The 14,289-nt window shown below is 39.5% G+C and overlaps 2 protein-coding genes across 2 annotated transcripts; one reads left to right on the top strand and one right to left on the bottom strand.

Moving 5' to 3' along the window:
- Nucleotides 1-351: 351 nt before the first annotated feature.
- Nucleotides 352-2,668, bottom strand: LOC121707259 (zona pellucida sperm-binding protein 3-like). Its single transcript, XM_042089676.1, has 10 exons — nucleotides 2,451-2,668; nucleotides 2,169-2,353; nucleotides 1,955-2,058; nucleotides 1,783-1,874; nucleotides 1,506-1,686; nucleotides 1,298-1,403; nucleotides 907-995; nucleotides 748-839; nucleotides 557-648; nucleotides 352-477 (listed from the first exon to the last, which is right to left on the bottom strand). The coding sequence occupies exons 1-9, from the start codon at nucleotides 2,515-2,517 to the stop codon at nucleotides 590-592; spliced, it is 975 nt and encodes a 324-aa protein (XP_041945610.1). The 5' UTR covers nucleotides 2,518-2,668; the 3' UTR covers nucleotides 352-477; nucleotides 557-589.
- Nucleotides 2,669-5,667: 2,999 nt separating this feature from the next.
- On the top strand, nucleotides 5,668-14,091 carry LOC121706766 (ras-related protein Rab-5B-like). Its single transcript, XM_042088769.1, has 6 exons — nucleotides 5,668-5,822; nucleotides 8,461-8,808; nucleotides 9,417-9,568; nucleotides 10,068-10,190; nucleotides 10,709-10,802; nucleotides 11,703-14,091. Exons 2-6 carry the CDS (start codon nucleotides 8,649-8,651, stop codon nucleotides 11,825-11,827), a joined length of 654 nt encoding a protein of 217 aa, XP_041944703.1. The 5' UTR covers nucleotides 5,668-5,822; nucleotides 8,461-8,648; the 3' UTR covers nucleotides 11,828-14,091.
- The last annotated feature ends 198 nt before the right edge of the window (nucleotides 14,092-14,289 follow it).

Below are 14,289 nucleotides of genomic sequence, written 5' to 3'. Positions count from 1 at the left end.
AACAAACTACTCAACTAACTGTTCAGCCATTTCAACTGGTCAGTTGTTATCAACTATGACTCCTGCCAACTGTTTCCAAATAAAAGTTTGTTTTGCATTTTATGTTAATATATAGTATGTTTATATTTTCATGCACTGGTAATTTCCTCAAAATCACATTTTCTTCTTATTATTATTATTAACTCATTCCTACATCCTTAAAGTGAATCTGATAGTGTCAAAGGGTCGGCAATGGAACCAAAGCAAAGAGTGGATAATTGCAATGTGAGAGTTTGAAAGCCTAGACACCATCCGCTCATAAATATAAGGGAAAGAGGCCTTCATGGCCATTTCAGATAAGTAAACACCATATAAATCCCAAAATGAAAATGTTTATTTCAAACTAAAGATGAAGTATGAGATGGAGGTAGATGCACTTCAAGCTTCAGTGGCCGGTCAGTAAGGACAGTGACTCCATATCATATATCTCCATCTCACCTGCAAGAGAGAACAAACTTTACAGTAAAAGTAATTTGGCTCTGGTTGACAAGTGGACATTTTAAATCCTAAACCATACCTCTATACCACATCTTTAGTTGGTTTCCTGGAATTAGTTTTCCGTGATTATCAGTGGTCCCAGTACTGCATTCTGAACAAGCCCTTGAGGTTCTTTAAGTTTTTTTTTAAAAAAAGTACAGACACACACTTGGTGGTACATTTTCAGACAATAATCAAGGCAAAATTTTTAAGTTCATGACTTGGTCATACCCGAGTCCACATCCCGTATTATGCGCCGTTTGCAGACCGAGTCACAGCAATGGCAAACATCACTCTCAGAAGGATCATCCAAAAGTTCCCACCTTTGAAGTAAAGCAAAAAATAAGCAACTCGTCATATACAAAATGTGTCAGTGTAGAGAAACATTACCTTTCAGACTCCTTGTTGAAGTTGCACATCTTCCTGTCCTTATCAAAACGATTTGGGTCCCATGCCACAAGTTTACAGTGGATGTATATCTAGTGGAAAAGAAATAGACTTAAACGCCCTTTTCCAAAAATTGACAGGTTTGATCTGATATGGTTAAGCAGAGCCAAGCTGTACTAGAAAGAATTACATGCCCCGTTTTATAATGCAAATATGTTGTTCGTTATTAAGTCCTGCCAAAGCATTTATCAAACTAACATCCTGAGAGGACAAAGACTTGCATGAATGAATTTTGCTATAAATAACCTTGTCTTGCCGCTATTGACATGGCCGCCTAATACATTTCAGGTAATTTTTCCCTCTCATAACAACCTTCGCTTAGCCATTCTCTTACCTCCTTTTCCAGAGAAAATCTAAAGGCTTGCAGGTAAAGAACTACTGCAGAGGACTCATATCTTGGTAGGAACTTTGAGTTACCATTCTTCCCATCATTGAGACACCTGCAGAAGGTATAGAATCAATGGAATAAGCAAAACAAAACTTCAGGAAACTGGGGCAACAGTTTCCTGAAGTTTTAGATAGAAACGCATGGTGCACCTTACCCATGGTTAGTGATGATTGGATGGACCAGTGTTGTTGGCTCCAGCTCTATGGCGTCTGATGCAACACACTCATCCAGGAGCAACAGCAAGGGCTGATGGGCATGCTGTTCCACATATGCCCAGACAGGGATGAAGGATCCCAGAGGAAAAGAGTTTGACTGTGCTGGGCCAGTGAGGTTCTCTGTGGCGACAACAATTATGAGATTAAATGCACCATTACATTTTATTCAGGTGAATTACGGCTCAAATGTTGCGTTTCTGAAATGTGTTTACATACTATTAAGGATCCCCATGTGAAAGTAGAGCTGGCTGTGGCCCTGAACGCGGACAAAACCAGGGTTGAGAAAGGGAGGAACCAAACCCTTTTCTCTTTGCACAGAAACAGAAAGATCCTTTTAGAAATAGGACTGGATTTGTAACCTATAAAGTATACTTAAAAATAGTTTTACCTTGTATATATACATTCAACAAGGAAGGACATTGCAGCTGGTTTAGGCTTTGGCCTTGGCCTGAATGCAAGTGTGTTTTTGTATATCAGCTTATCTCCAATTATCTAAAATCATAGCCAGAAGAACATCAGTCTCAAATATGGTAGAATATTTGTTTGTGTGTACGTGTGCGTGTGTGTGGAGGGGGTAAGGTTACAGTGGTAAAACGACTTACCCGTTTTCTGAAATTACACGCATTAAATGGATAAAGGAAAACTGCTTGCCCTCCACCCCCAGGAAGCGGGAAGAAGTGGTTTGCGTAACAGCTCCCAAGTAAGAGCCGAGACGCATTCATAGACAGCTCTGGTCCCACCGTCCATTTCACCAACACAGTGTCTTCCCCACATTTGATTTGGATGTCTATACATTTTTCAGAAAGAGAACATGTGACTACATTGTCTTCTTTTGGAACACAAAATCATTTAAGCTGAAGTAGGTCTGAAATTATCATGCTTACCATTATCTGCAAAGACAACACATAAAACAGCAACTGTCCAAAAAATAACTTCTCTCTGAAGGATCATGGTTCATAAGGTAGGCTACAGGGGCCTGAGCAGTGAGGTTCAATTGCTGCTGGGGAAAGCTGGGGGTTAAATAAATTACCCTATATTCTACACCTGTGGCTGTTAAATCTGTTCTTCACAAGCCAATTGGCCAAGTGACCTAACCAATCCTTGAACACATCATGGCCTCCTTACACCAAACAACTTTTATACTTTTTAAACTATTAATTAAAAACTACTCAATTTCCCCATAGACTTAACATTGGCTGATGACATCATAATAGAGCACTTAAGCAATTAGAATCCTAGGCCAGGTGTTCCGGCCACCTGCATCAACTGTCAGTTTCTCAGGCTTTAAACATACAGTCTCATTCTCTTAACTAGAAAACGCAATTCCAGGGAATTACCAGAGCATGAAAATGCAAAACATCTGGTGTGAAATATATTGTTAAAACAGATGATGTGCTAATTGGCAACCAACATGATGAGGTTTAATATAGTTCAAATGACTGAACTAGGTAGATGAGGTTTAATATAGTTGGAATGACTGAACTAGGTAGATGAGGTTTAATATAGTTGGAATGACTGAACAGTTAAATAGGTGGATAGTTTAAAAGGTTAGCCTGAGAAACTGATAGGGTGCAGGTGGCCTGGCCACCTGGCCTAGGATTCTAATTGCTTAACGGCAGTCTTAATAGAGCCATATTGTATGCTTAAAGCCTGAGGCAGAGTATATAGTTTAAAAGTTAAATGTAGATAGTGTAATGGATGTTGATAGACAGAAAGTTGAATGGATGTTGATAGGCAGATTGTTTAATGGATGTTGATGGATAGTTTAATGGGTGGATGAGTGAATGGTTTGAAGAGGATGAATGGATAGAAAGTTGGATGAAATGTGTCTTATATCCTTGTAGAATGGAGAAACACAGAGAGAGTTGGTCTAGTTCAGTAGAAAGCAGTTGATACAGGTGCAATCAGTTGAACTGATTCTTTGATGGGGCCTAGATGAGCAGCTGGAAGATGATACAGGTGCAAATCAAGTTAATTAGTCCATTGTGATGTCATCAGCCCATGTTAAGTCTATGGGGAAATTTTGAGTAGTTTTTAATTAATAGTTTAAAAAGTATAAAAGTTACAAAGATGAAAAATACAAAGCCCCCATGTCCTAAGTAAGACCTACGCAACATAGTTTGAATGAAGTTTCTACGTTAAACGGTTGAAGCTGCATTAAACGCGTTAGAAGAAGAAGAATAAGAAGAAGCCTAGGAAGAACAGTACAGTGCATTTTCATGCACTGTAATAAGAAGAAGCCTAGGAAGAACAGTACAGTGCATTTTCATGCACTGTAATAAGCAGAAGAAGAATAAGAAGCCTAGGAAGAACAGTACAGTGCATTTTCATGCACTGTAATAAGAAGCCTAGGAAGAACAGTACAGTGCATTTTCATGCACTGTAAAAAAGCCTTGGAATAACAGTACAGTGCATTTTCATGCACTGTAATAAGAAGAAGCCTAGGAAGAACAGTACAGTGCATTTTCATGCACTGTAATAAGAAGCCTAGGAAGAACAGTACAGTGCATTTTCATGCACTGTAAAAAGCCTTGGAATAACAGTACAGTGCATTTTCATGCACTGTAATAAAATGCCTTGGAATAACAGTACAGTGCATTTTCATGCACTGTAAAAAGCCTTGGAATAACAGTACAGTGTATTTTCATGTTTATATAGTTAAATGATTTGCTTGGTAGATAAGGTTTAATATAGTTGGAATGATTGAACAGTTAAATAGGTGGATAATTTAAATGGTTAAATTATTTAGGTAGATAATTGACGATAACTGACAGTTGGAATGGCTCTGATGTTTGCTAGCAGTTATGCTAACTATGTTATCGAAGATAATATTGTTAACTAAGTTACTTAACTTAGTTAACTTAGCTAATGTTTTCATTTTTAGCAGTTATGCTAACTAGCAAGCTAGCATGCTAACTATGCTAACCATGTTACTTAGCTAACTTAGCTAATCATTTTTAGCAGTTTTGTTAAAAATGCTAACTAGCATGTTAACTATGCTAACCATGTTACTTAGTTAACTTAGCTAATCATTTTTAACAGTTATGCTAACTATGCTAACTATGCTAACCATGTTACTTAGCTAATCGTTTTTAGCAGTTTTACTAAAAATGCTAACTAGCCTGCTAACATGCTAGCATGCAACCATGTTACTTAGCTAACTTAGCTAATCATTTTTAACAGTTATGCTTACTATGTTAACTAGCATGCTAACATGCTAGCATGCTAACTATGCTAACCATGTTACTTAGCTAACTTAGCTAATCGTTTTTAGCAGTTTTGCTAAAAATGCTAACTAGAATGATAACATGCTAGCATGCTAACTATGCTAACCATGTTACTTAGCTAACTTAGCTAACTAGCTACAGTGGGTAGGAGTCATAGTTGATGACAAGCAGACAAACAGTTACAATGGCTGAACAGTTGAAAAGTTCAGTAGTTTAAAGGGTTAAATAGTTTAACAGTGAAATATTGAAATATAGTGAAATATAGGCAGAGGAAGCAGTTGAATAGGGTGTGTAGTCTTAATAGGGCCAGTTTGTATGCTTAAAGCCTGAGACTGGCAGTTGATGCAGGTGGCCCGAACACCTGCCATAGGATTCTAATTGCTTAACGGCTCTATTGTGATGTCATCAGCCCATGTTAAGTCTATGGGGAAATTTTGACTAGTTTTTAATTAATAGTTTAAAAAGTATAAAAGTTACAAAGCTGAAAAATACAAAGCCCATATGTCCTAAGTAAGACCTACGTAACATAGTTTGAATGACGGTTGAAGCTGCATTAACTGCGTTAGAAGAAGAATAATAATATTAAAATGCCTAGGAAGAACAGTACAGTGCATTTTCATGCACTGTAATAAGAAGAAGAAGCCTAGGAAGAACAGTACAGTGCATTTTCATGCACTGTAATAATAATAAGAAGAAGAAGCCTAGGAAGAACAGTAGAGTGCATTTTCATGCACTCTAATAAGCATAAGAATAAGAAGCCTAGGAAGAACAGTACAGTGCATTTTCATGCACTGTAATTATAAGAATAATGCATCGTGTGCTATAAGACTCCGACTCGGTAGGTTGCACTGACGCATTCACTCACTCATGATTTGTCCAAAATTCATGAGGAGAGGAAGTCTCCACTTCCCATTGGGTCAAGTTGTCCGTCAGTCACCGCCCAAGACAGTGGAACAACTAGACAAGTCAACGCAAAAAGCGTTGTACAACGGAAAAAGCAACTGAAAGGAAGAAACGCTTTGGTGATAGGTACGTGATACTTCCAGTATGTCCTGTGGGGGTTCCTAATGCCAACAGTGGTGGCATCGATGATGACTACTGAGTAAAGGATTGCGGGTCGACCTACTGGGGCGCTGTTCGGGGAACCCGATGTTTTGTGATTTCTTCAAGGCTCGGCAGGAGGAGGGGGTGGGGCTCGGACTGTTTGGGTGACAAGGGTGGACAGTAGAAGTGGGGGAAGGGGTGGTAAATATACATGTTCTGCATTTGGAAGAATTTGGAAGAGGTCGAGTTCATGCTAGGCTATTGCTCTGAGTTCAGTGGTTGGAACTGAGAGCATTAAGTTAAGTATATGTCGGCGGCGGTCCAAAGATGAAGTGTGTGACGTTGTTGACAGTCAGATTCAAACCCTTCCATCAGGGTCTATGCATTTGAGTCGCCTGCATTATCCATAAAACTTGTGGCCACGTAAACGCCACCGAGGTGAAGTTAGTTTGATGTTGGATATTCGACAGCTATTGAAAATATTCATTGCGGCCGGTTTCACCCAGTGTTGGCAGACAGTGTAGGCCTACAAACAGATAGCCCATCTCCTTGCTTCCAGTAGACCTACTTAGGGACCGTCTATAAAGTAGCCTGCCTTCTGATTTAGGGCTACCTTTATAGTCATTTTTTGTCAATAGCTTTGACATCATGTGACCTAGGCTACTGATTCCAAATCAGTGCAGAATAGCTCTCCTATATGTGACTAATTAGATACACCTATATTAATATTTTAAGGAAAATACATTATTTCCTATAAGGAACGGTCTCCTTTTTTCAATACCTCCCAAGTCATGTGACCTAGTGATTCCAAACCAATTCAGAATAGTTCTCCTATATGGGACTAATCAGACACACCTTTTCTTATAGCTATTGTATGCACACTTTACTTTATATTAATATGTTAAAGAATATGCATTATTATATCAAATGTTCTACTTTTTTTCAATACCTCCCAAGCCATGTGACCTAGTGACTCCAAACCAATGCAGAATAGTTATCCTATGGGACTAATCAGACACACGTGCATGAGAGTCCAAGGGTGCAGCACGCACATCCAAATAGTTGAGTACTGGGTGCTGGACAGGAAGGCACAAGCAAGTAGAAGAACGTTGAGTCCGCACACCAGAATCTGATCCTTAGCGACATGTCTGATGAAGGGCTGGGGCCCGAAACGTCACATGTGGTGATATAGCCTACCAATAAAAAAAAAAAAACGCTAAGGAGCAGATTCTGGTGTGCGGACTCAACGTTCTTCTACTAATCAGACACACCTCTTCTTATAGCCATTGTATGCACACTCTATTTTATATGAATATTTTAAAGAAAATCCATTATTTCCTAGTATAAAACATTCTACTTTTTCAATACCTCCCAAGCCATGTGATCTAGTAGTGACTCCAAACCAATGCAAAATAGTTCTCCTATATGGGACTAATTAGACACACCTCCTTTTATAGCCATTGTATGCACACTCTTTTTTATATTAATATTTTGACATTTTGACCTCCGTTTGACAAAGCTCTGCATATACTAGGACGTGTCTGAAAGCAGCTTAGGTCACATGGCTTGGGAGGTATTGAAAAAAGTAGAATGTTTTATATAGGAAATAATGTATTTCCTTTAAAATATGAATATAAAACAGAGTGTGCATACAATGGTTATAAAAAGGTGTGTCTGATTAGTCCCATATAGGAGAACTATTCTGCATTTGTTTGGAGTCACTAGATCACATGGCTTGGGAGGTATTGAAAAAAGGAGACTGTTCCTTAAATAAAAAATAGAGTGTGCAGAAAAAAGCCCATAAACAGGGGCATGTGTGATTAGTCACACATAGGAGAACTATTCTGCATTGATTTGGAATCAGTATGTCACATGATGTCAAAGCTATTGACAAAAAAAACTTAATGAAGGTAATTCAGAAGGTACTTTATAGATGGTCCCTAATAAATATTTTGAATACCGGTATCTGTCGAATATCCAATCGGCGTAAAACGCCAACAGCGTCGTTAGTTTTAGATGGGCAGTGGCGTACTTATAATGTACACTTTCGTGTAGCCTCTTTGTTGAATTGACCTTACCAATCTGTGTTGATTAGTGAAATGGAGGTTACGATTAGTCTACTTTCCTCGATTCTGGCAAAAACTGAAGAGGTAGTACTTAGGCCTACTGGTATGAACTGGTGAGTTCAACAGCCAATCAAATTACACCCCTCCCTTGCGTGTACTTTAAGTAACATGTTAAACTGTTTATGGCTCGGTCCTGGCCACTTGTTAGTTTCCCGTTTTATGCGCCAGTATGCAAACAATGAACGGCGCACACACATCTAAGGTAGAGCTAGATGCTTGTTTGAATGATACACAGAATTTGTGTGTGCCATTAGAATCGCGGATCTTTAAGAGTGTGCATAAGGCAAAACTATTGCGTCATAGTTCTCTAAATGTAGCTTCCTGCTAATGGTCCCAGAGGAACTAAAAGGAATTGTTTTGCAGAGTGTTACATCAGAGTACCCAGGACTGATTAATCAGTGCTTCCCTCTAGTGATGGTTACTACTAATATGATTGACGTGCTTGGATCATGGCATACATCTGTTGTCTTTTTTTGTCCTCTTTTATTGTCTTGTAGATTTCCATCTTTCATCTGGCAGACGGGACTCATTGTCCGTGAGAGGGGACCTCTGTAACCCCCACGCCCCTCCACCCCTCCGCTCGTCCTCTCCTCCCCAGCTGTCACCGCTCTCCCTCCCTCTCTTGCACACACCCCCCCTTTCCAGCATCATCTCCCATCCCCCACCTTATCACCCCACAGCCACCATGGCAGCGCGTCCCGTTCGGCCAAACGGCCAGTCCCCCGCCAACAAGGTCTGCCAGTTTAAGCTGGTGCTGCTTGGGGAGTCGGCAGTTGGAAAATCCAGCCTGGTCCTGCGCTTTGTGAAAGGACAATTCCAGGAGTTTCAGGAGAGCACCATTGGAGGTATGGATCACTCCTCAGACTCTGTAGCCTTTTCATGCAAGTGAACAGAGACTTCACCTGTCAGTCTGTATAAATCTACAAAAGTACACTATCGATCATACTCCACTTCCCATTACTTTATCTGACTTGACCTTTATATACTCTTAACACTTCACCTGACAACTATTAAGTGACTGAAAACTAGACGGACTTTAGCTATAGACCAAAAACACAGTCATGGACAAATAGATGCTTTCGTCTGAAGTTGGTAATTTCTTCATTGTAGAGGGCAGCAAATAAACAATGCAGCTACTCATGTGCTCTCTGCACAGAACATTAACTTCAGTCCCCTGCTCTTTTGAGTTGGTGTCAGTCATTTGGCTAAAAATGCGATGAAGTGGGGCATGCAAATCCCATTATAATTGGGATCTATTCATAAGCTCAAGTGGACACTGGTTACTGTGGACCTTGTCAGAACTAAATACTTCTTCCCCAGTTATTAACTGGATGCTTCAAAATTAACATTTTTTTGTAGTAAAGACCTAAAATGTTGAAGAAAGCAACAACCTCTCTCTTTTTCTCTTTTTCTCTCTCTCTCTCTCTGTCTTTCTGTCTGTTCCTCTGTTCAGCTGCTTTCCTGACACAGACAGTTTGTTTGGATGACACCACAGTGAAGTTTGAGATCTGGGACACGGCAGGACAGGAGAGATACCACAGCCTGGCACCGATGTACTACAGAGGAGCACAGGCTGCCATTGTGGTGTACGATATGACCAACACAGTAAGAAACATTCTCACACTAACACTATGCACAAAGAGTACTGGAAGTTATAGCCCGTTTAAGGCTGTTCCTAGAGGGTTTCTATATTCTACATTCAAAACCAATGCAGATACTTTAAAATGAAAATGAATTGGACTTCAGCGTAATGCTCTACAAAGCTGTTGATTCTAAAACTTGTTTTTTTTTTTTTTTTACATTTTTGTTTGTCCTCAAGTTACCATTAACCTAGCTCAACGTTGTTTTCTGTGCCACCGGTAATGCCTTAGGAGCGCATTTGTTTGTTTATGCAAAGGGTATAATAACTTAGAAAACTCATCGTTATCTATTCTCAAAGCAAAATTCTTCTAGGGAGCTATTTACACTGTTTTGTTATCATTACCTGTTGTTGACTCTACACCTAAAATATAAAACCTAGAGGGTAAAAGAAGAAACTTTTACTAAATCTGTACATTATCCCAGAAGTTGTAATTGTAACTCTTTGTTATGGCTTCTTGTGCAGGATACATTTGGTCGGGCGAAGACCTGGGTTAGTGAACTGCAGAGGCAGGCGAGCCCAAACATTGTGATTGCCCTGGCTGGAAATAAAGCTGACCTATCGGCCAACCGGACCGTGGAGTATGAGGTAGCGTGTGCTCTTTGCAGAAAGATGGACTCCTTTGTTTATTTCTATACTTCACAAAGAGTAGTATTTTAGACTACCATGCTAGATGCGCAACATCTCACACAATAAATATTTTGCTTTTTGGTCTATACCAAATTAGACTTTGCAGGATATGCCCATGCCTTACTGTGTTGGTGTTGGGTATATTACATATTTCTGTGGTCGGAAGAAGTTGTATACTTGCATATCCTTGTCATTTTAAAGACTTTTATTAGCGGGAATAAAGTTTGCTGGCTCACACTTACATCTCTGAATAATGTTCCTTTTCAAATTAGACATATTGTCTGTATAGGACTTGGATAAGATAAAGGCTCAGGTTATTACTTGGTCATTATTTGGTCAGAAGAATTGCCTGGAAAGTGTGGGTCAGGATCTAAATTAAGGGTATGAAAGAAAAGTCCCTTGCACAAGCCTTCCCCTCTGTGCACTACAATCATAATGTTCATGAGTCATTGCAGCTGTGTTACTTCCTGTGATAGGAGGCGCAGGCCTATGCAGATGATAATAGCCTGCTGTTCATGGAGACCTCTGCCAAAACGGCAATGAACGTCAATGACCTCTTCATGGCCATAGGTAAGTGATGTTCCCTCGAAGCCTCTCTACAGCAGGGCTGTGACCCTCTCTGTTCATGCACTGACTCTATGCAGACACTAGGGGACAGTGTCAGAGAGTGAACTACATATTGCATTGTGACAGTGGTGGACTTTTCATGGCAGTTCCCATCTGATAATGAGATAAATGTTGCTGGGAAAAATACTTAGTTACTTACCATGTGAATGCCACCATTGCTGCTCTGTTTACTTTTGAATGAGCAACTCTCTGTCAATAGCTTGCGGTGTTTGTTTCCTTTATCTGACTTCTGAATAGATGGAAAGCTAGGCGTCCAGTAACAAACATGGCAGTTACTGGCAGATACTTCCTCTTCCAGCATTTATGATGTGATATTTCCGCAGTCTACATCGACACACCAATGGAAGAAAGCAGAGAGTAGATACCATAGATATAAAAACCATTGTCCATTAGGTTCTATTAGGTGAAATCATATCTATGGTAGATACCATAACTATCACCATACCAGCATAAATATCATGTTGGGCTGTTGTTTCTATTACTGCCCTAGAGGATATGAGAATATTGTTGCTTTGTAATCTGTCTCTTTAATGTGTATATAACAACATAACTTGTTTCACTTGGGGCACATTATTTACATTTTCACTGATATAATCAATGTTTTATCAATGTAATTTTTCCATCAGTTATCAAGATAATCCAAACAGGTAATTTAAGCGAACACAGAATAATGTAAAAATATTAATAAAAATGTAACAAAGACAAATAGTGTCTTTGAGTGCCCAGAAAAGTATATTACTATTACATTTTTCATTACTATTATTATTATTGTTGTTGTTGTTGTTGTTGTTGTTGTTGTTGTTGTTGTGGTTATTATACATGTACTACGGTTTTCCTTCTCAGCTAAGAAGCTGCCAAAGAGCGAACCTCCGGCAGGGCCAGGAGCTGCAGGGCCGGGCCGTGCAGGCCGAGGAGTGGACCTCAACCAGTCCACTCAGACCAGCAAGACCCAGTGCTGTGGGAACTAAAGAGGATGGGGAAAGGGAGGAGAGAGAGAGGAAACAGGTAGGGTGGGAAGACGGGAAATGAGCACAGAATGTGACAGCTCAATGTTAAAGGAAGGATAGAAAAGGATGGGGTGACGAGAGGAGGACTAGGGAGGGATAGATAAAAGGGGGGGGGGGCAGATGTAGAAAGTGAGCCAGGGAAAAATGACATTCACACTCTTAAGAGAATGAAGTTCCTGTTCTTCACCTAAACACTGCTTATTAAGAAAATGTGTCGTGGAGTTTGGTTCATTAACTAGTGCCACCAGGATCTTGCGAGGGGTTTGTTGTGATTGTTGAGGCCTAAAGTTACTGCATTTGCTGTGGGATTGCTGTTATAATTGTGATTATTTTGAGTTAAGCAAAAGTCAGTTGCACATGTTGGGGATGTATGCACGACTTGTGTATTACATCCTACATCAATCCTTGATTTTGCCTAAATTTGCAAAATGGCAAGGTTGCACAATCCTGGAGGGACTGTTTAATTCATATCTATTCTGTTAAACTATAACCAAATTGTAAGCACAGGCATTCTGATGGATAGCAGGATATGATAACTTGTTTCCACAGATACAAAACTCATAGTACTTCTGATAACATGGAGAGATAAGCAGCATGACGCCAATTCTACACACATGTAAAAAGAAAACTTAGCCATCTGACTTGTAATTACGTCATGTCAATTGTTTTTTGTCCAAATCCAATTTAATTGCTGTCCCTGTATTTTCTACCTAAAATGATTATGCCTTAGTATGAGTCTTATGTATTTTTACACCATATTATAATCATCTGGCTAATTGACTGTCTTATCTAACACAGAACGCCATAGTTACAGTTGACCTGCATCCAAGAGTGATTTTGATAGGGGTTATTATGGGAAATCTTACTCTGGACTCCCGCTTCCTGGCAACGTCTCCAACGTATTGCCAGTGCCTCACTAATTTAACCAGATTGACAGAGTAAGTTAAGCAATCACTTTATTAGGTATGCAAGCTGTTGAGTAAGCAGGAATCAATGGTCCGTATAAGGGAAAAGAAGGAGAAAGGAACAGGGGGTAACTGAAGCACACACAAACACATAAGTATCCTTAAAAGGCCATTTCTCTCACAAACATATGGAGGTTCCCTCTAGTTGAACCGAAGCCAAAGACCATCAGTGCCAGCTTCTGTTTGTCAGATAAGCTTCCGCTCCACAGGGCAGGGGGTCGTGCCAAGAGAACATGCCATAGCAGAGGAAGCCAAGGGAGTCAAAGGGGCACAAGTACCATAAAGAGATTAGTAGTAGCACTTCACTGAACAAACCCCGTCACAAAATCTCCATGATCCCTCTGTCATTAACCTGCGTTGTCAGTGGGCGTCGAGACTGCCCTCCTGCAGGGTTGAGGTTCAGTCCTATTATGTTACACCTGATTCAATTAACCAAGTCCTTTATCCGGTTATGTACCGTAGGATTTAGTTTGCAACTAAATACTGTGGAATAGTAGATCGTCAGGAGGAGTAGGTACCAGTGCATCAGACATTGCTGTTTGATGACACAACCATGAGTCTTTTAGGTGACTGCTAGTGGGCCAGCTAGCTGCCAGTCCCTCATATAAGCCAGTGGATTGTAACAGTGTTAGCCAAGTTAATAAGACTATGAATGGTCAACAGTAACAAACTATCAGGTGTTTTGTTTCTGGTACCACACATTTGTACTCATTCTGTAGCTAGATTTCAGAAGCTTAATGTTAAGCCTATCAATGCATGTTTGCACAGAAATTATGATTTCATTATGTCTTAAATGATTGGCTACATTGCATCACTATTCCTGCCATTTTTAGATGGATGCATTTTATTGTTGCCTTATTTTTGTATCTATTTCCTACTACCTTTGGAACAATATTCATGTATGCATATCATTGCATATTCACCATTGTTCTTGTTCATTTAGGCCTTTCATTCTTAAAGCCATTGTATTGGCAGTTGTAATGCATCTGTACAGATATGATCATTTGTCTAGAAATAATGAACTAGCTTGTTTTTTAAAAAAAATATTATTCAATATGAAATATATCATTATACCTTTCTTGTTGGAAATTAATGAATCACTCATGATTCAAAGGATTACCTTCACTCACACTGCAAGGATATGGACAATCAAGTTAGTTAATATGCTTGCAAGGTTCCTATGTATTTAAATGTAATTAAGAGTTATTTTAAACAAATCATACAGTCTTTATGTTTATAAATAAATTGCCTTTCTTATTACCTCTGTGTGTACATTTTGAATGTCTTGTACATTCGCTAGTTATTAGCAGATGACTAAAACATACGTAACAAGCAATGCTTGGTATGCCAACAGGTGCTACACCCACACTGCTTCCTGCACTAAACAAAGTCAGCATGTCATTTGGAAAGATAAGTAATGGATGCACAAATACATGCAAATATGGTTATGCCTTAAAG

The sequence above is a fragment of the Alosa sapidissima genome, chromosome 4 (genome assembly GCF_018492685.1).
Source record: "Alosa sapidissima isolate fAloSap1 chromosome 4, fAloSap1.pri, whole genome shotgun sequence".
In the NCBI taxonomy this organism is placed as follows: Eukaryota; Metazoa; Chordata; class Actinopteri; order Clupeiformes; family Clupeidae; genus Alosa; species Alosa sapidissima.
This window is presented reverse-complemented; position numbering and strand designations above follow the sequence as displayed.

What these genes read in the sequence shown, in the direction of transcription:
- LOC121707259 (XM_042089676.1), bottom strand. Translation starts at nt 2,517, where the DNA reads ATGATCCTTCAGAGAGAAGTTATTTTTTGGACAGTTGCTGTTTTATGT. An exon ending in GATTTTCTCTGGAAAAGGAG is followed by an intron (nt 996 to 1,297) that starts GTAAGAGAATGG and finishes CTTTTCCACTAG; the next exon opens with ATATACATCCACTGTAAACT. An exon ending in TTCAACAAGGAGTCTGAAAG is followed by an intron (nt 840 to 906) that starts GTAATGTTTCTC and finishes TTTACTTCAAAG; the next exon opens with GTGGGAACTTTTGGATGATC.
- LOC121706766 (XM_042088769.1), top strand. Translation starts at nt 8,649, where the DNA reads ATGGCAGCGCGTCCCGTTCGGCCAAACGGCCAGTCCCCCGCCAACAAG. An exon ending in TCAGGAGAGCACCATTGGAG is followed by an intron (nt 8,809 to 9,416) that starts GTATGGATCACT and finishes TCCTCTGTTCAG; the next exon opens with CTGCTTTCCTGACACAGACA. An exon ending in TGACCTCTTCATGGCCATAG is followed by an intron (nt 10,803 to 11,702) that starts GTAAGTGATGTT and finishes TTTCCTTCTCAG; the next exon opens with CTAAGAAGCTGCCAAAGAGC.